The following is a 21594-nucleotide window of genomic DNA, read 5'->3' on the forward strand; positions in this document are numbered from 1 at the left end:
ATCACACTGGAACACATCCAGGCAGGTTTTGAATATCTCCACAGAGGGAGACTCCAACTTCTATGTCCTTTATTAATTTTAAAACTACAGCCAGAGCTACTTCAAGTTTCTCAGAGCTGGGGGTCAGTCAATCCAAATATGTAAACATTAGCTGATGGATCAACATTTATGTATGAATCATACACATTTACTATATTTAAATGAACAGAAGATCGTTAAAGAACTCCCATGCATTCAACAGGTAGAATCTGTCTAAAATGGTACCTTAAAACAGTTTTCAGATAAGAAAAAAAGAAAACCTTCCACTGAAATTGTGGGTATCCAAGCACCCTAAAGTTCTTGGTATTTTAATTCTGCCCAGTGGTGAGGTAACACTGCTGAAACTATCACACTGATATTCACTCTCCCAAAACCCCTGATGTATGTGCATCTTGTTTTCAAGCTTGACACACAGAGACTGGGTTCTCTGGGTAATTGAGAGGGCCCATGAAAACTATCACCATTAGCAAAGAAAAGAAGAGAATGTAGCAGAATACAAAGAAGGTACAATCAAAGCAAACAAACAGCTCCTCACTTCCTGGCTAATGTTGGAGGAGCTGTGTTTTAAAAAGGGAAACAGCACTCAACCTTCTCCTGCTGGCTCCAGGAAGGCCTCCCTTACAGTATCTGCAGGGAATTCATTGCTCTGTGTCATTCAGCAACCACAGACATTTTCTGAAGAGCACAATGGGTAAAGCTTTTTAAAGCCTCGGTGTTACATGAATGGCTTTGTTCCTTCACTCCATTTTCACTGAAGAAAAAAGCTTACAATTTCTTAAGTATCACTTGGAAGTGAGTTCAAGAAATTTCCAAGAAACCACACCTCCAAACCTATGTATGGCAACAGATCCTAGAAGCCACTGTTTTTCATTACTATACTAATTTTCTTCAAGTCTTATGGCCTTGGGACAAGGACTCTCATGCAGGCTTGTCCTCACAGCCAGTCTCCTACAGGGCCACGCATGCCTTCCTTACCAATACTTGAGACTTCAGCGTGCTACTCTCTTTCCTTTGTGCTGAGTTAGCCCTGAAGAACCAATGTCTCATCCAGGGGCTTCACAAGTGCTTGGGTTTTTTTCAAGATGCACACTGTAACATGGCCCAGTCCCACTGCAGTGTCCAGTCTCTCCCAGAGAAACACATCCCAGACCAATCGGCTAACCAGGAGCCATGAAGTGCTCTGAGATATTTTCTGACCTCCAGGCGATCTCTTAATCACAGCACAGCATCGTCTGCATGCCAGAGGAAGAAGGCACATCAAGAATCTTATCCTCTTTCCTATCTATCCTGCCTATCCCAGTGCTCAGTTCATCTGCGTTCAATGGCAGTGGAGTAGCAGCTCCCTTCACTGCACTGCCCAATGAACCAGGAGGTCCAGTGGGCCTCTATGTGCCACTTTCCACTTCCAGCCTGAAAAGCAACTATCTTCAGTCACCACGGCCAGCACAGGTATGTGTCTAAAGAAAGAGCACAGATGTCTCAAATTTATTTATTATGGCATCTTTTAATGTATCTGCTAGGGCTGCAGTCAAGCCTAATTTTCAGGTGGACATATTAAATTCCTGCTTCAAGACATTCCTCCTGGCACAAGGACAATAAAGGCAAATCGAAGCCTTTTCAGTTAAGGGCAAAAATATTAACTGTAGTTTTGACTGGTTATATTTTTTAAATGGCACAAATGTTTTGTGCTCTTTGAATCAAATTATCATCTTTGAAACAACAACTCTCTGCACATGTAACGCAAAAATACTTGCTCTAACAACAGGAAAAATGACTTCATAAAGTCTGCATGGCACTCAAGGATTGAAAAAAAAAATCTCTTCTCTGGTCTTGTCATTTTTACTCTTACAATAAAATAACAGCCTCGGCATCCTGCTTGTTAGAAGAAGAGACCCACCTCTTTTGACTTTTCAAGCACTTAAAAATTTTAAAAGAGAAAAATCTGAAAAATGCTGACCGTGTAATAGCTGGGTATTCACGGTGGGTGGAGAACATGAAAGGTTACAATATGGATCTGTGCCTACGCGTTTCTTTTCAACTTCAGCAGCATCCTTCTGCTTCTGCTAACTCGGCAATCATACAGCTGACAGATTTCTGGGTTTTCTAAATAATGCATGGGATTTTCTTTTAACATGTCAGTGCAAAAGTATCAATTCTGCCCCTGTGTCGTTTGTGATGCTGATTTTCCTTGACAGCATTCCATTAAACCAATAAGTTTTTTCCCTCCTGATGGTTCCTTAAATATTCCTCTGAGTGATGTATTTGTGGTTTTTTAAACAGATTGTGAAGGATGTTTGCATTTATGAGAAGGCTGCATGGCAGGTACTGAAGGGAAATAGGATAAAAAGATAACACTTTTTTCTTTTCCTTTTAAGAGCTTTTTCTCTGATCCTCATACGCCAAAAGTTAGGGTGCTTTTCCTTTCTTTTCTGCCTAACTTAGCTCCTTGTCTGGAAATTAAGCAACAAGACTCTACATACAGAATAACATTTTGACTTCCTAAGGAAATACCACTGAAACACTTAGTACGGTTTGATATCTCTCCTGGGAAAGCAAAACGCACTTATTAAATCATGCATGCTAACTCCAAAAGCCAACAGAAGGAAGTAACTGCTTTATCTTTGCATTGAGGCTCTCTACAAACAGGTACTCTCCTGGACTGCTATGCATTGATCCTTCTACACTCATGTAGCTTACAGGATGTTCAGGCAGTATCATCAATACCATATTTTACAATTTATCCTTCATGTTCCAGTTGTATCACACACTTGTACAAATTACCATGCAACTAAAAAAGAAAAAGCTCTGATTTCAAGTAAGTTTCAAATTTCTCTAGGCAATTACATGCTAATTTCCAGAATTTTCATCTAATTTTAGCATTGCATGATGATGAAACAGATGATCTTTATAAACACTTTGTGCAACCAGAGAGGCTTTGTTTTGTTTATCTTATTTCTATAGAATGACAAAGCTGATTACATGGCTGGGCTTTGAGAGATCTACACACACACAGAGGATATCTGGCTCCAGCTGCCAGCTTCAAAGTCCTGATCTTAATCATGTTCCAAAGTGGAATATGAAAGGCCACATCACTCCTGGCACATATTATTACAGCATGACTTGCCTTAACTACGGCAACCCTCCAGAATCAAGACAATCCTCAGATGTGTGCACTCATTGCTATCAAACCCCCTCATTTCCAAGGACTCACATGGAATAGCCAAAAAGAAGGAACAAGTTTAAAAAAAGACTTAAGAGATTTCAGAGGAATTAATTTCTCCCACTTCCAGACACCCAAGTCCCCAGCAACACGGATCTCTAAATTCAACCATCTTTCCCAGGTCCTACAAGAAGATGGGGACAGACACTAAGTTGCAAGGAACAGTTAGCACAGATTGGCTGGATGGTGGGGCCAGAGAACCTATAGTTCCAGATTAAATATGAAATTTTCAACTGCCTGAGAAGTTTGCTTCAACACTTCATATGATGAGTAGGAAGGTGCAAAAAGAATCTCTTTTCTGAAAAGAGATTGGAAAGAGGACATTAATGTTCAAATGTATAACAACATTCTTCACAACACTGTGCACTAATGCAGTACTTCAGTTAAAAAAATATGTGCAGGGTTTTTTCTTGGTACCTTTTTTTCAGGGTTTCAATATTGTCTCTTGCAGTATTCTTTTTTTAAGAAGTTATTTAGACTATACCAGTGCTAAACTCCACCATCACCTAGATTATTGTAGTATCACAAGAAGGAAGTAGGCAGGATGTAATGGCAAAAACATAGCAGCTGGATTAGAAGCAGGAAAGTGAGTGGCATTTCCTTAGACACATTTGTAAGATTCAGTTATACATCTGCAATTTCCTAGAAGGCAATATAATATCTGAGGAGTTACAGGCAGTAATTCTGGGAGTTACAGTTTTCAGATTATAAACTGACAGCATGCATTCTGGCTTCAAATACAGAGATTCTTAGAAAGCTTCCACCATCATAGGTGCACTCACAGAGACAAAGACACTGGGGAATAAAGTAAACACAAAATCATTTCATACTGACTTTGACAGATATAGACAGGGATTGACACGACTACGACAAGACATTCTCACCACTTCTTTGCTAAATGGCCTGCAGAATGACACATTTCCAAAATAAAGTTTCAGGACTTAATACTGATCAATTATATTTTTAATTCCAAACAAGTGACAGCAAAAGAGGCTACTCCACTCATCTTTCAGATTGGAATAAGGAGGAAGGAACACATCCTAATGTGAAATATTTAGTGGTGATGTATCTTAAACCTTGGCAAAGGAAGTCAGTGTGTAACACTGAGGTAAAAGAGGTAAAAACCCAACAATCTCTTCAAGCTGTTCTCTACAAGCCCCTTTTTAAGTAGAACAGCAATCCTTCAAGTCTTTGTTACAGTAAAAAGAAAATAAAAATCAAAATCAAAGGAAGTAAAAGGTCTCTGCTCTGTATATTTCTGATTTGACAGCTACAATTATAATCATTCAGACATCTATTTCCCACAAACTCTCCATAGCCATAACCTTTAGTGATTAATTATAAAGTTCCAGGAGCAACAGTACACAGACTAATTTCCTAAAACAATAAAAGGCAGAATTTCTCATTTGGAGCTAAATGAAACACAAACAGGTTGTTACTCATGCTGAAATCTAGATGCAGAGTCATGTTGCAGCCATTACAGAAGCTATTAAACACAACCTCAAATCAAAGAAACTGTAGGTCTCTCTCCTAAAATAAAATGTTTTTTCTCACTTATGAGGCTTCTGACTCCTTTGCCCTCTTCCTTTTTAGTTCTTCTTAGTAAAAAAAAAAATCAAAATTCAATTTTCTTTTTCATTTTGTGTCCCCATTTTGGTTTTAATAGTAATTTAAACTGTAAGAGTCTAGAGCAAAACAAACAGTTGGTAAAGGTTTCCTGCACACAGAATTACCATGGTGTTCTCCCCCTAGTAAATCAGAATCAGCTTCAGTGTCCACTCTCTTCACGCCCATCTCAGTCTCCAATGAGTTCCCTACAGTGAATATTTAATAATCCCTCAGTTATTTTGTATACTGAAATGTCTGAAATTTTACATTCCTTTTGGTTTTCCTTTTTGACACATGACACTGTACCTGCTGAATGCAAATGGCTAAAAATGATCCTCCAAAAGAGAGAAGTCATACCTTACAAGCATTATCCTAATGCTGGCAGTGCAGATAATAACCAGAGAAGAAATGGTTGTTTTTCATATGATGAAAAGTAGTTCTTTTTGTTAAGGACTTACTTCTCTGTCTGCAAGCAGCATTGCTGCTCTATCCAGTACACTCGCTCTTGGCAATTTTACCAAATTAGGCAATGAAAGGGGGAAAGAGCTGAGAAAGATCTTTACATAACTGACACCATCTCCTTATCCCTGGGCCCCACTGTAACTTCAACTGAAGTCAGTGGGAATTTTTCCAAATAATGAAATTGGTATTGAGTCAGTTGTAGAACTCATTGAATTGCTAAACCAGAGAGCTTTCATTTAATATGCATGCTCTTGATGTACTGTTGAAAGGCTGGTAGGATAGTCCCCCATAAAACTTGTCAATGAGGTACCTAAAATAATATTATTAATGTACTGTAGATTCTCCCCAGTGAAGTACACAAATGTTGCCTTATTGGGTAATACAAGAAACCATAAACATTCAAATCAGTGAGCCTCTGTAGAGCAGCTTTTAACCCCCCAATACTATTCTGTATAAAGCCTCCTTGCTTTTCTGTAGGAATTCCATCTTCAGTGATATTTCTTAGCTTTCAGTGAAACTTCATTTTGAACTATAGACATGCTCTAAGAGTTACACACACTAAGAGTCATGCCTTTTAAGTGCTTTTTTTTCTGAAATCAATATGCACTAATTAATTAGGGTCTGAGAGGTGAATAAGAAACACATATCCTACAAAACAGAAAGTTGGGGAAGGGTTTAATGCATGAATTCGAAGCCAGATTTCTTCAATACAGATGAGTACACAAAATTAGCAAAAGGCAATACCACTTTTGGAAAGACTGCTTTGTGCATAATTTGTCACAAATTCAGTTCTTCCTTTAGAAAACGAGTCTAAGACCTCCCAGCTGCTGCTTTATTGGTCTAATAAATTAGCATTTTGATGGTACAATGCATACACACTATACACCATCAAGTATAGCAAACTGTCAGAGCAGGATGCATGTGTGACTTCAGAGATGTGAGAATGCTGATGGGAGAGCTGAAGGCAGTGAGGGATTACTCTGTGCCTCTGCCCTTGAACTGGCAATGAAACAAAGGATGCAGACGTTTCCGAAGTCATAAGAGTGTACTCTAGGACTGTTTGTGTCAATAGAAGAGAATCCAAGTGAAGCTTGTAATAGGTATCTCAGAGCTTTCTGAGACAAAAATGTATCTATCTTATCTAGGGTCTCTACACTATCCAAGTGAAAATCTCTCCTATTCACCTGAAAAGGATATTAGAATAAACAAAGAGATCTTCATCAAAGGATCCATTTCTAACTTAAACTTCGAACCCTATTCCTGTGGACCTAAGACTCAGCGAGCTTAGTTCCAGTTGACACCAACACTTATAGTAGCAATGCTTAAGATCAAGCGTGTGTTTAGTGTTAGCATCTTCTACCCAAGGTTATTCCAGCCAGGTAGGCCACAACAAAGGTTTATCATGACTTTGCTTCACACTTGTGGCTTGCAAATATCAATTCAATGAAAGAGCAAAATGCAGGAAAGCCAGAAAGTTGGTGATTTAGCATTCCTTGCTTTACCTTTCTCCAGAGAATTGTGGAACTCATCAAGAGTTCCACCAAGCTGATGTTTTGGAAACTTTCCATCATTTACAGGCAAACTCTACTCACTTTATTATTGCCCAAGGAGAATTCTTTTGTTACTATAAATACATTTAGCGAACATCTTAAATTCTAATATAATTAAAACAATCGTTCATCAGTATTTTTTAAAAAATTGATGAAATTGGCTGTTCAAAGAAAAAACAGAGGAATGGGTGCAATAATTTTGATTTGGCATTGGCAGAGCAAAGGTTACAAAAGAAAAGAGCATGTGAATTTGACTAGATGTTTGTTTTGTTTCCCACGCAGAAAATCTGGAGTTAAGAGCTCCCCTACAGTTCTCGTGCACAGCGTTACCTACCCGCGTTAGAATTGAGCTCTTCGTTTTCTGATTCGGTTCCGTTTTGACTCCCACCTCCATGAAGACTGTTCATTGCCATGAGTTTCATTTTCTGTAGCTTCATAGCCTCTGCCATGGCAGCTGCTGTAAGGCCTGGAAAATATAAATGAAGAAAATGCAGTATCACACCATTCAATACAGCACTGAAAAATGCCAAGAGCAAACCAGTTCTTTTCAGTGAGAGTGAGTCCCATAAACTTCATCCAGTTACTCAGAAATGTTACCTGGAAAACCACCTTTATTTTAAAGTTACTTCAGTACACCATTCTAAGGATTAGGGTTTCTTCCATTCTTTCAGCTTTTTCTTTTCTGGCCCCCTCCTCCAAGTACAGCAGAAAGAAATATTTATTTAATGGTATCCATTTTGATTAGACTTTTAAATATAATTTCCTGCCACTTTGATCATTTTGCCACTTTGATCACTTTCTGGTTGACTTATTTAGCGGCTACAAAATTTCCAAGTGCACCAGTAAGACCAGTATTCTTTAATTTCAGCAGCTCCAAGTCTCTGCTATTAGATTATAAATACATATATTATTTTGTCTTTTCATGAAGTCTGTGGGTTTGGATTAACATTATTGCTACTAGAAAATGTTACATTGGAGAACTTGATGTCACCTTTAAAAGACCATTAAGAACAAAGCATGTACAGAATTAAGGGGGGGAGGCAGGGGGAGTGGTAGAAGATATTCAAGTGACTAATCCAAATTAATCTCCAATAGTAAAAGATAAGCAAAATATCATCAGGTTACAGGTTATCATTATCATCATATTTTTATTGATTATTTAGATTTCCAATATCTTTTTGTCATAAGAGTTAATTTTTTAGGCTTTATTATTTCGACTGGTTGTCCTAAATGATAAGAGTGTTCATATACTTATTAGAGAAGATGAAGTAGTCTATAAACTCCACTTTTTTTTCCTAGAGTAGGGAAGTGGGATTGCTCTTTTGAGTCAATTTCATGTTATTTTCAAGAAATTCAAAACACAAGCATCAGCACAAGTCCTCTGTGGAATTTACCTGTGTGATCTGCCTGCCTACCTGCAGATCTGCACTTTGCTCCTTATCTGAACCAGTTCCAAGGTTTGAGGTACAGCCATCAATAAACTATTTTCAGAACTTTTTTTAACTTTATACTTCCCATCCATTTGCAAAGAACTCACACTTATAGAAACACAGAAATAACTTTGGCTGGAAGAGACCTTTAAGACCATCGAGTCCAAATGCCTAACCCAGCACTGCCAGGTCACCACTAAACCACGTTCCTCAGCACCACATTTGTCTTTAAAATCCTTCTAGGGATGGTGACTCCACCACTTCCCTGGGCAGTCTGTTCCAAGGCTTAACAACCCTTTCAGGGATGAAATTTCTCCTACTATCCAATCTAAACCTCCCTAGTGCAATTTGAGGCCATTTCCTCTTGCCCTATTGCTAAAATGTTCTCTAACGTGACCAGAAGAAGCCATCTGTGCTATTGAAAGGTAACAAAAAACCTGAACCTGAATGCAGAGTATTTTATCATTTCCCAAATACATAGAGATAAACCAATATCCCAGTAGTAAATATTTCCTTCTGGGCTTTGACACGTAGGTTAAATACGCAGGAGAGTAAAAAAAACTCTTCATAAGGAGACTAACTGAGGATGGAAAGTGAATTCAGGCCTTTAGCAAGATGCTTAATGAAAAGACAAGACAAAAAATTTATCTGGGGCTCTGGATAAAAACTACAACAAACAAACAAACTTCTACTGAACAGTTGTTTCAGAAGTGTAACGAAGGCAGAAAAGGTACTAAGGAATAAACAGGAAAGAACAAAGCCAGTCCCAAAGTCATCATGATGCCGCCTGCAGAAATTAAAGGTAATTATTGTCAGGCATTTTTGAGCTCCCTAACCAGATACAGCTGCCGTAAGGACAACAGCCAAAAACCAGTGATGTATCAGAAATCTGTGCTGAGCCATCTGCCACACCAAAGTCACTCTACTTCAGCATTAAAAGTTTAAGGAGTAAAGCACAGTCCTAATGTCGAAAGTACTCTAGCCTGATGATCCTGAGCAGTCAGGCAGAAGCTTGAAGCAGATACAGCCAATACAGTTTCCAAGGTCAGTATCCACAAAGTCTTTATACTCTTATTCACTTATTGCCCAGTTTATATAATTTCTTATTTGAACTTGATAGCAGTAAACCCCCCAGAATGTGACTGTATGAGGCTCTTTAAAATACTGTACTAACTGTTCAGCATTTCTGAAAGTTAATAAAACTGAGGTTAAAGCAAATGGTTTCAGCAGTAAGGGTGTGCTCCTGATGGCAATGATGGAAGAAAGCATACAGCCAATCACCCATTGGCATAATCTTCACTTAAGGCTACTGCTGCGGCTAACGTTACTGAAGCTGCTATTTAATTTAACTATTAATAAAACTCCCTTCTATAATTGACTCAGCTCTGGCTAGCTGTGGCAAAGAGAGCTATTCTTCACTGACTTATCTAAAGATCTACAAGGAACTGAAGAATCATTTCCATCCTCTTGGATGAATCGTTATCAGCAGCAGAATCTCACTTAGGGTACCTCCCTTTGAAAAATGCACTTGCAAACTGCCATCTGCTTTCAAAAAGGGATCACTGGGAAACCCGACATGCTGGATTACATACTTCAAAGCTTCCCTTTTCCCCCTTCTCCATTTACACTTAAATTTCCCTTCCTACAGTTATCTTCTGCCAGTTGTAATCAATCACTAACCACCCAGGAAATAAACTATGCACCACTTATTATCAAACAAGTACAACCTTTACAACACTAACAACAACGCAAAAGCCTGAGTCTCGCCCCAGCTGCAATGATTTGTTTTCAAAACTGCTAGCAACCATGTGGCCAGTGGTGCTTGCCCTACTAACAGTAGCCCAGAACCCACCAGTTGCCTTGGCTGAAAGACAGCAGCTCTTTGAAAAGCTGATAGGGATCTTTGAGAGACACATCAGTGCTAGCACAGAATCTCAGAGCCATGTTCTGGGTCAGCTCTCTCTATACATGAATCCTGATTACAACTGGATAACAGATTGTGATGGTGTGCACTCAGGTACACCTGCATCGTGCATATGGCAAAACAACAACTGTCATTAGTAATCTTCATTCTCTAATTCCAGTTTTGTCAGGACACTGTGTACTGTCCCTTTGACAAGTCTGCCTAACTGTGGTGTGCCACACAGATTTAGCCCTGAAATAACTCTTCAAGGACACGCAAACCAGCATAGTGCTCAGGTTGCACTTCAGTAGAATTCTGCAGCTCTGTTCTGAACCACAGATAAAATATACCTAAGCACCAAACAGTTTTCAAATCAAGGGTTTAGATCCAACTTAGGACCATATTCAGGCTACCCAACATGGCAGGGCACACTGCTTTGGGAAGTCCTGCTGCTTGTGGGGCACTGCATCTGGAAGAGACCTGAATGTACAGTGAGGCTTGATGAGGGCTGGACCCACTGAACACATCCTCTGCTCCTAAAGCCAAGGTACCCTCTAGTACTTGAGAGAGCATGAAGACCATCCCTTGTCTGAATCCTGCTGAAGTTAGTGGTTGTTTACTCAAATATCCCCTGTGTAGGCAAAAACACTACTGAAGATTATTTCTTCGTGGCGTCTCATGAATTATTTCAACAAAGAAAAGCATTTTTACCGCATGGCCCAAAGATCACAACTCCAGAGTCACTTGTAGTATATCACCCTCAGGGCCAGGGCAGTGCTGAGCCAAATCACTTCCCCAGGAAGGTGATGAGAGGACGGTGTCTCTTGCCTCAGGTTAGCATCACAATTTACTCATTAACCTTGGAGACATAAACAAACAAAATTGAGCTACGTTCTCATACAGTGCTACCTAGGATGTCTCGTGTGCAAATGAATTTTCCAAGTTTAACTAATGTCCACCCATTGAAAATTGGATTTTGATGGTGAATACAAGGAGTCCGAGCATTTTAAGGTGACCCTGAGTATCTGCTAATCTTGTGCTCTAGCTACAGCTATTTTTTTCAGTTAGGTAGACAGTGCCCCTCCTTCATATTAGTTTGAAAGCTTTTCTGTCAAAACTGTGAACAAGAAAATTAACTAGAGGACTACTATGAATAATCAAATCTTGAGGTTTGCAATTAATTAAATGAAATGGTGAGTCAGTGAACTGAAGAATGATCTTATACTAAAACAAAACATTTAATTAACAGTCAACACATTGCAATTAATAATACTCAAAAAGAAAAATGAAAACCAGTTTAGCCTTGCTGTGCTATTTCAGTCTAACAGTCAAGCGTTGTGCATCAGCTTGTTTATTATTTGCATTCAAAGGTGCTATGGGTCAAGCATGATGTGCTAAAACAGGAATAATGAAACATCTGGCCGTATGAAATGTTAATATGAGACACCATATTGCAAACACTGCAAACAATTCTGAAACATCCAATAAATTAGGCCTTGGAAGACTGAAAAAGGATGTCCTTTCTTTCCTTTCTTCAATAAGGAAACTGATATAAATAAATACATATAATATACTTAATGTTTTCAGAATGCCTGCAACAATTTACTAATTAATTTAAACATCCACATTGGAAGATGGGGACTTCTTTGTAACTGAAATGAATCATCCTTGTTAAGGTAGGTAATACCCAGCTAATAACACAAAGGACAATGAAACCAAATTCTTTGACTAAGAACTTTAAAATGACAAAGTATTAGAGCTGTTTGCAGACAGGTCCAAAGGGTCTTATTGCTGCAGATTTCTTCTATTCTGTAAATTGACCCAACTATAAAAAAAGTTTTAGTTCTAGACATGTTCTGTTTCCAAAGGCTGCTCAAAGATATCCTGGCTGCCATTGCAGATAGCTCATAATAATCCATTAGCATGAAACATTTGAGAGAAGAACTTAGTGAGTCATTTGCCACTGCAGGCAGAAGATGGGATTTCAGTGTAAGCACTGCAGCACTGAGCTTCATCACAGGCTAAGGTGTGTGAGTATTCGTCCCAGGCCCTGGAAGGACCCTTTGGAGCCCAGACTCTGCTATAACCATTTGACAACCATCTGAAAGACTGGAAATATTTTTAACATAAACACTTTCTATCATATCTCTGTACCTGAGATGCTTCATGTCCTTTATCCACATGAAGACCTGTCAGATTTCATGTCTGAACTCAAGGAGCTCTGTTTGAAGTGTAGAGAAATTTGAATCCCAAATTTGTGCCTAAACCTATGTTAACATGAGCACTCATGTCCAAAGAGAAACAGCGCAATATCCAGCTGCATATTTTAGACTTCATATCCATAAGGGTAGCTTTTATCTTATGACAAACAAATTACCTCACTGAAGGGAAACAGAAAAATCAGAACTACAAAGAACACTGAGAGTGTTACAGTAATTTTTTTTCCTTTCATTCTTACAGTATGTCTCATGAGAATTGATTAATTTTGTGACATTTCCTGCTCCTTTTTACAATCTATGCCATGAGAATGACTTGTCAAGATTGTAATGTGTAATACTTTTAGTATGCTGCACTACTGTGACCTTTATCTTCTGTATATTTGATTGACTGACCACCCCACTTTTAATCTACAAGTTTCAGAAGATTGAAGCATATACGAGACAGACACATCAGCCACTGAATTATTGTTGAAAAGATCACAATCACTTCATACAGATCATCTCTATGTTCTTCAGTGCATATCTGATGTAATTTTTGTAGTCATGTCATTGAAAATTTCCAACATAAAATGAAAGCTCTTACGCTATGTGGTGTACTTAAAAAGTTCTTTCATACATCAAAAGAGTGACAAATTCGTGCTTTAGGACTCAGATTTCACTACAGGTAAGACAAGTTAAACTAAATGCTCTTAATCATCCAAACTCTCAAATTATCTGCGTATGGCTTTATATGCTGTCATAGACTAAAGATCACAATTTCTTGAGATAAGAACTTGAAGAATTAAAAACTAACCCCAAAATATGTTAAATTACTTCCAGAAAGCAACATATAAAATGAATTTCACCTGAAGAGGAAAAAAAGGTTAACCCCAAAGTGCTAAATGTTCAGAAGTCAGAAGAAAGACTACAATGGTAGTTATCATCAGCCTCAGAAGGGAAACAGACCTTTGACACAGGTTTCATGACCTGAAGAGCAGGCATGCTTCAGAGACTTCAGCAGCTCTTCAGTATTGGGACAAAGAAGGATATTGGCACACAGTGCCAGCACTGTGCACTACCTTGCAGCAAGGCAGCCCAGGTATGCAATCTCAGATTGACTTCAGCCACATTCAAAACAACCTGGACTGCCTGTGTCCTGGAAAGCTCATACACAGTCAGGGCAATGGATGCACTAACAAGGCTTAATGGCCACCTTCTCTTGGGCTTCAGAGTTCACTGCTTATGCTGCTGATGACAGGATTTAGTTATCCATTTCAGAATACATCTGAGTTCATGGGAACCTCAAATTATGTTATAAATGCATTTAAACCTAATAGCCCTCATATTCAGCACAGGCAATCTGTAACATCTCTATAATCACAGGGTCTGTCATGATGCATGTTCCGCCATCTAAAATTAGAATTAGCTGTTGTTATTTTTCTCCCCATGTTTATTCCTTTCTCATTAAATCAGCTTCTGTGGGTTTAAAGAACTTGTCCATAAGCAGCAATCATAGGGAAATTGCTGAAGTTTTTGGAGGTCCTTTTAGTTAAGTACCAAAACGTCTGAAAGCTTATCTGGAGTTGGCACAAATCTCTTGAGTTTGTAAAATTAATTGGGCTAGAAGATCTTCTGAGAATAAGGATATCTTTGTGAGTGATTTCATACTACTTCCTACTTGCAGCTGGAAAATACCATAAAAATATATTTTTTTAGTATCAGATGGCACAGCTCAGTTATGTCCCAGCTGTCCAAAATCACAACTTTAAAACTGGTATATTTCAAGGATTTAAAGTGAATACAAGTTCCATAAATTCATTGTGCTACCGTACCTCAGATGTAATCTCAACGTACTGTCAGGATCAGCACTGCTATTAGAGACTGGATTGCTCAAATATTAACCCTGAGAGCTACTGTTCACTTCAGCTAGACCAGCCTGACCAACCCCATGGGCTTTCACAGATCACGCTGCACAGATCCCTTACCTAACCCCCCCTAGAAAATGAAGTTTTAGAGAGGAGAAATCCTTCCTCTGATATTTTCATTGAATTGAAGTAGAGCAAATAATAATTTCATGTTATTACTCACCAAGCTACAGACAACAGAAGTGATCTCCCTCTTTACTCAAGATGGCAAGTGCACCATAGAACTGTTTGCAAGTACTGGCTAGAAGGAGGGAAAACATTTTATAATCCTTGAATCCAAAATACCCTTAAGTTGCAAGCAGTTTTGCAGCAAGCCCTCCACAATCAATTTGAAAATCAGTGGGGTGGTTTGAAAAGCTTAGATTCTCTTCCTGGTGCTATCTGAGGTGATAAAATTTAAACCAGGCTCCTCCACTTACAGAACTTTGTAGAATCATCCCCTACATAGTATTTCTTCCATATGAGCCATTTTTCAAGACCTCTGCCAGAACAGAAACTGAATGCTATGATAACACAGCTACCACTGCTCTTAATTACTTAAGGCTGAGAAAATTTTGGCCATTTCCTAAAACCCACAGAAATAGTATTGCTTATTTGATGAACCACAACCTAAGTGATGAAAAGAGGGAGTCCAGGCTCTCCTCTCCAAATGGCACTTAATTAACATAGCCTCAAAAATATGCAAGTTGAAAAGCAGAGTCACTTAAGAACATAAGTTCAAGGAATATTCTTCTGAGACTTCTAACCACTTTCCAATTCCAACTGATGAATGAAACCAAAATATTAGCACTTGAAAGTAATTTGAAATACCACAGCTTATTCACAGTGAAAAGTATTTCTGGATGGTATTAGGATAGACTAGTGAAGCAGCAACATCTCTGTCAAGAAAGGGAAACAGTTCAGTGAAAATTCAGGAAAGATCTCCAGCTTTAAGGTAGGACCTACCACTTTTACAATTACTATCAACTTGAGAAAAGATGCAGAAACATTACTTCAATTTTCTTGGAATTTTCCCAGATTAATTTTCCATTAACTGTTCCATGCCATGTAAAGTAAGGGAGCAAAGCCGAGACTCTAGATCTCTGCCTCCTCAAGGGGGGGACTCTAACTGTTACACTATGGTCTCTTTCTTCTATACACTTTTTGAATAACATAACCTATTGTGGTGGGGGTTTTCCTTTTTTTGAATTCAGGGGGTGGACAAATGCACCCATCCCAAACAGTTATAAGCTGATGCTTCACAACGGGAATGTAGCTTTTGCCACAAATCCCTTTTGTATTGATTATTTTGAGTAGAATTCTGTAGTGAGTTGGTGCTAGTGGCATGTCACAGCATATATATGCCATGCACTTCTCCCTTCTAAGAAGAAAATGTAGTATTTTAGTTTAGTTTATTTTTATTTCAGCAGGGTTTAGACAGCAATCCAATTAGCCACGCTTGGGAAAGGACAGGGTTTCATGCAGCTTTCCAGCATATTTCCAAAACAACCACGTCAAGAAGCAAATGCTGCCCTAACAATTTCTTAGGTCACAGCTGAGTTTCCGCTTTGGGCTCCTTCTGCAAACAGGTGAAGGATAAGTGAATTTCTGATACTGCAAAGGAAAAATGAGGAAGCAGCCCACAGGCTGGAGAAATCCAGTGCAACTGTAGCTATGTTTAGACCATGGGTAAAGAAACACAGAAAGCTGCATTTTCCTCTCGGGCATAAATTGATGACTATTGATCACACAACCAGAGAGTGCATGGAACATGATTACAGAAGACCGTGTACCTTAACTTTTTCTTTTTAAAAGTGGTTGTTTTTTTTTTAATTTCTGATTGTTCTGATCTGTTTTTAAGCTAGTTTCATACAGTTTTGTTGAAGCTTATTCATGCGCATTTACTTACACAAATAACAGAGGAGACAAATAATTTAGTCCAAATGGGTTAATATTTTCTTTGTTTATGAAGTTATGCCAGAACAGCTATTTCCATTTCATGCCATGCAAGGTAAAGAACATTTTTCAAAGCTGAAAAACTGACTGGAAGCTTATTTTCTTGTTCCAGGTGGTGAATAAAAATAACACACAGAAGACAAACTACACCAAATTTTAAATCTTAAAGGATGTGTCTCTACTCATTGGTCAAGTTGAATTAACTTGCAGCCTCCAAGCCAAAGGTGGGCTCAAGAAGAGAGGAATAATTTAGTCACTGAATTGAAACACTCAGTAATCTAAAATTATGCAAATATTCTCTTTGCCCTTGCAAATCTTTACAGATAAATTCTACTGGTCTATATTCCCAAGTTTGTATCACTGGAGCAGTTTTATTTCTTACAAAACTATGGCAACAAACATTTTTAGCTTAGGTTTTCTGCAGCTATTTCAGTAGTCGAAGTACATTCAGATCTTGCAATAGATTCTCAAATTATTATTTTCTTTATATTCTTATTAACTAAATGTATTTCAAAAGTAAAAATATTTTTTGTACAAATAAAGTCCAAGATGTAATGGAAATTTTTTTGGCCAATTCAGACAAATACTGCCAGTATCTATTCACCATGCTTTTCTAGAAGCCAACATTATCTAAGTGACCTTCTGCAAGCATTCCATTTAAAAATATTACCCTCTGTAGTCCTCAGCCATTTCTCAATATCAACATTGTATTTTTTGTACAATTTAATAGTTTATTAAAAAGTTGCATTCTGTTTCTTCTACACATACTGCTTTGAAATTATTTTTTTCAGCATTTACCTACTAGACCCTTTAACTGAGATTTCCCTAACAGTGGCACTGCATTGATAAGAGTGGATTTAACAGTATAGTTATTGTGGATTAATCAGTAATTGACCAGCTCACTATGTTGAATATAAATCTTAACTGCAGTTTTATTCCTGTACATAGCTTTAGGAACTGCTATGTATTTAGGAAAGACTTCACTTCAGCTGAGAAGTGAATGGGAGACAGTTAGGCTTCCCTAATGCATAGGAATTACAGATGACCAAGAAACATCTTTATAATTGTATTCAGGAAATAAAGGCTGTAATATCCACAATCCTATCAGACCTTATTTCTTTCAAAAAGCCACTAAACTGCTCATACTTGAGAAGAAAATTAACCTTTTTACTGATTAATCACTAGGTAGCTTTGACTGGTGAAGAGAAAATTGTATTACAAATGAACAGCTACCTGTTATCAAATTACAAGGCGTTTTCATCAAAGAACCAAAAAATGCAGCACATTGACCAGCTAAAGTGTTTCCACTGACCTGGGGGGATTTTTTCGAGTTAACAGCTTCTGAAGAATGCTTCCTTTTGATTCTTGCCTCTGACACAAAAATGATTGTCCCATTTAACCACTGTTCTATCACATACATCAGAGAATCCTATTTACTCACACACTGCTGGAACATTAAAACACAATAGTGTGATTGTCTCTGGAAGAAAATTTTAAAGATTGACTTTTTTCTTTTTCTTTTTTTTTTTTTTTTCCAGGAAAGGGAGTAAGATCAAAAGCTAACTTTAATAGATGTTTGACTAAGGTCACACTCCTAGGAAATGGAACACTGAAGATGAAAGAGAACAAACAGATTTGGCTTTTGATCTCAGTCAAATGCATTTGGCATTGTTTAGGCTTTTATAAAATACTTCAACTTTAGGCCATATCATGACTAAAAGGAATTGGTTGAAGTCCTGAGGTTTTAATAGTTCAGTAAGACTTTGACATGTACCAACATTTGGGAAAATTTCTTTCCTAAGAATTTTGTTACTTTTTTTTTTCTTACTGGAATGAAGTCAGGTGAAACCTAACTATTGGTGCTAATGCTAGGCATGTACACAGAATTTTAAGAATAAATTTTCCTAATCCCAGTCAACTTTAAGAACTATTTAAGAACTAGTGCTGTTAAATCAGGACCACTGATATTCCTACAAGAAATTCTAGGGGGAAACATAGAGGTTTTGGAATTATTCATATAAAACAAATAACTGTGTTCCTAGACAAGACTGCATACCAGAATCTTTTACCAAATTATTCAACAGCTCTAATCCTCCTAAAAGTACTGTGGGCAGCCAAAGCCATAAATTAAACAGCAGTAAGGGAGGAGTGGATTACAATCAGCGAACTATTACTTTCAAATTCTTCAGTAATAATAGTGCTTCCTAACTGAAAACAACTTGCTTAATTAAGGAAAGAGATGAGATAACATTCATTAAAGCAATATGCCTCAATTATTACTATTGTTAGAAAAAAATTAATTATCATTAGCCATTAGAAACACTGCAAAAATCTAGAAACCACTTAGTAAGCTGCAGTCAAAATTTACAGAGGAATTTCATCAACTCAGCCCTCTGACAAAAACCACTGATGGCAGGAAACGCCCCAGCCCCAAGCGTCAAATTTTCCTTTTAGAGTTTTGATAAGAATTAATGATTTATACCACCAAACATATTCAAATGGAAAATACTGTATCTGTGTTAGGCAAACATTTGGCCTTAGGAACTAAACAGAAATTGTAGACAAGGGAAGAACTTCTGGATCTTACTTTCAAATGACGGTATTATTGTGCTAAAACAATGATAAAGGGCCAAGAGCCAAATATATAATGTCAGGTATTTATCATCATTAAAAGAGAGAGACCTGACCACAAAACCTAGAGGCAACCTAGGGAAGAAAGAGGTGATTTTCCATACACTTCTCCACTTATCACAGTACCTTTCTCAAGGGCCACTTAAAACAAAACATAAAGGCACAAGAGGCCTCAGCCTTTTGCTCTCCAGCATTTAGCCATGAGTTTAACCACACGAAGCAGTAATTCATTCATTCTTTCTTTCTTTATATTGTTTATTTCTTTAAAAGGGAATGGAAGCTATCAAAACAAACTGCGTATTAGCTCAAGTGCAGAAATGTGCATTTTAGAGCTCAAGGTTGTGTACCCACTCCTTGTCTACCTTGGTGACACAGAAGTAGGATGCAGACACAGACAATGAGAAACAAAAACCAGGGGACAGTCACTGCTGGAGCTTCCTTGACTGCTGCATGAGGATATGTGCTAAAGCCCTATATGCCACAGGAATGCGGAGAGGCCAAGACACAAATGCAGATTTATTATTTATTTTACATATATATATATGCACACACACACACACTCTCACACTTGCACATGGAGGGTTTTTTTTACATATATATAATTAAAACACTATATACATATATATACACACACACATATATGTATATAATGTTTTCATTCTCAGCAGGTTCTGATAATAAACAACAAACAGTATCCAAAGTGGCATCCAGTCTCTGTTTCTCTTTTCAATTTTATTTCCTCATGCATTGCAACCTGTCTGTTCTTGAAGCCAGGAGTATTTTCACATCTCTTCCCTTAAGAAACTAAGCCTACAGAACTTCAATAAATAACTTCCTTTGCTTCAAGAGCCACATCTGTGCTACTCTGCAGCCCTTGTTCTGCTTGAAGGACAGAAAAACATACAACATTAATTATACAGTAGATCGAGAAATCACCACAATAGGTCTTGCTCTCACAGTCTCGTTCTTTTCTCTGCATTTTACAAGTTTCCTGGAGAAGGTTTAAGTTTATTTGAAGATTAAACTATGGAATTCATTGCTACTGGAATTTCCAAAGAAGAAAGTGCAAACCCAGAAAAAAACCCTCTATATGGAAAATAAGAAATTTACTGAACGACAAGGACAAAATTTATAATTAAATCAATTAGTAGAATACTACAGAAATAATTCAGATATACGGTAAGCAAAATTCTCTTTAGTCTTCCAACTCTTCTGCTGGTGGGCTCAAGTTTTGAAATATTGCACTTCTTAAATAATGAAATAAATAAACCTTTCATCTCTTCTGTGTCTTGTTCTGTGCAAGAAAAGGGATTTATTAAAAAACAAGCATGTATTTAGGGATGAAAATCAATGTCTATCAAATAAAATACATAAGAATAGAAAGCAAAATAGTGCTTGATTAATTTGGTCCTTAAGCAGGAATATAAAAGGACCAGCCCTATCTGTCGGAACACATCCTATGACTGCTTTATGTTATGAACACTGAGCTACTGAGATATATGCTTATATATCCCATTTTCTAAGAGGCAACATGGGATCACACCATCTGTTACAGAGACATCAGTAACTTCACCTTTCACAAAATAACAGCCAAAGACTATCACTAGGAGGTTTTCTTTTCTTTCCTTTTTAAAGACAGAAATTTTCCCAAGTAAAACAGTGGCACAGAAAGGTGCCTCAGGACTGAACCCAAGCCTTTTTGGCAGCAGCCACGAGTCCTCAGCATCCTCACACCAGCCAGTTGCTGCCAGTGCACAGACCTGCAGTGACAGGCAAGGGCAGACAGAAGCACTGGAATGCTGTTATACTAATATTTAAGGTAAAACTTTTGTTTTCCTAATAGAATCATTTGCACTAGGTAACATCATAGACAGAAATACTTAATTTAACTGAAATGTTAACTAGTTCCATGTTGAAAATATCCCATGGAACTGTTTTCTCCTCAATAATGTAAAACCTGAAATATGCAGTTGCATTTTGCTTATTTATTGCTGGAAGAAATCCACCATGCTGAAGAGATGCACTCTCACATTGTATGCGTGTCTAGACATAGATTGAATTTGATTTTCAGGATAGTCCAGACTCAGCAGCACTCAGAACTGCAGTGATGAAACACAACTGCATCCAACGTATTTCCCTGCTGTTCTTAGAGGCTTAGCACTAACACCTCCATAAACGGCACTCTTAATATCTGTGTTATGATGATGTATGTGTCACGAAAGCATGAATAAACTTTCTGCCAATTTTTCAGGCAGCAAATTTGCCTGGAAGCCTTGGGGCTCCCAAACCTCTGGAATTAGGACTAAGTCATACAAGTGACAGTGAGGAAGAACATACTTTTATCCAACATCTGTGAAACCCTTCAGGCTGAGTAAAGTGAGAAAGAGATAGCATACATGCTGAGTTCCTATGTCACTTTTGGTTCCATAAGCAAAACATTTTAAGACTATAGAAATATAATCTGCAACCACTTTAACATGCATCCCTGTTGTTATTTATTGGAAACTACATTTAGGGTGGAATTAAATGGTGAACGAGTTCTGGTAACTAAGTGTAGGCTCCTAACTTGGAAAAAATTGCTCTGAACAATTTTAAACACAGGTGAGGAGACATTTTCCTGTGTGCATACCATCAGAACAAGATTTTGTTCTGTTATACCTGGTACCCAGATTTACTGAACTTTGGCCAGAAGA

At 37.8% G+C, this 21594-nt stretch overlaps 1 protein-coding gene across 2 annotated transcripts in view; it reads right to left on the reverse strand.

Annotated features, from left to right (window-relative positions):
* DACH2 (dachshund family transcription factor 2) overlaps positions 1 to 21594 on the reverse strand; it is a 273962-nt gene that overhangs the window by 84823 nt on the left and 167545 nt on the right. For both annotated transcript variants that reach the window (XM_054388431.1, XM_054388430.1), the window contains one exon: positions 7214 to 7345. In XM_054388431.1, coding sequence (XP_054244406.1) covers positions 7214 to 7345 — 132 coding nt within the window. The remainder of the gene's footprint in view (positions 1 to 7213; positions 7346 to 21594) is intronic.

Source organism: Indicator indicator, chromosome 17 (assembly GCF_027791375.1).
Source record: "Indicator indicator isolate 239-I01 chromosome 17, UM_Iind_1.1, whole genome shotgun sequence".
NCBI classification, from domain to species: domain Eukaryota; kingdom Metazoa; phylum Chordata; class Aves; order Piciformes; family Indicatoridae; genus Indicator; species Indicator indicator.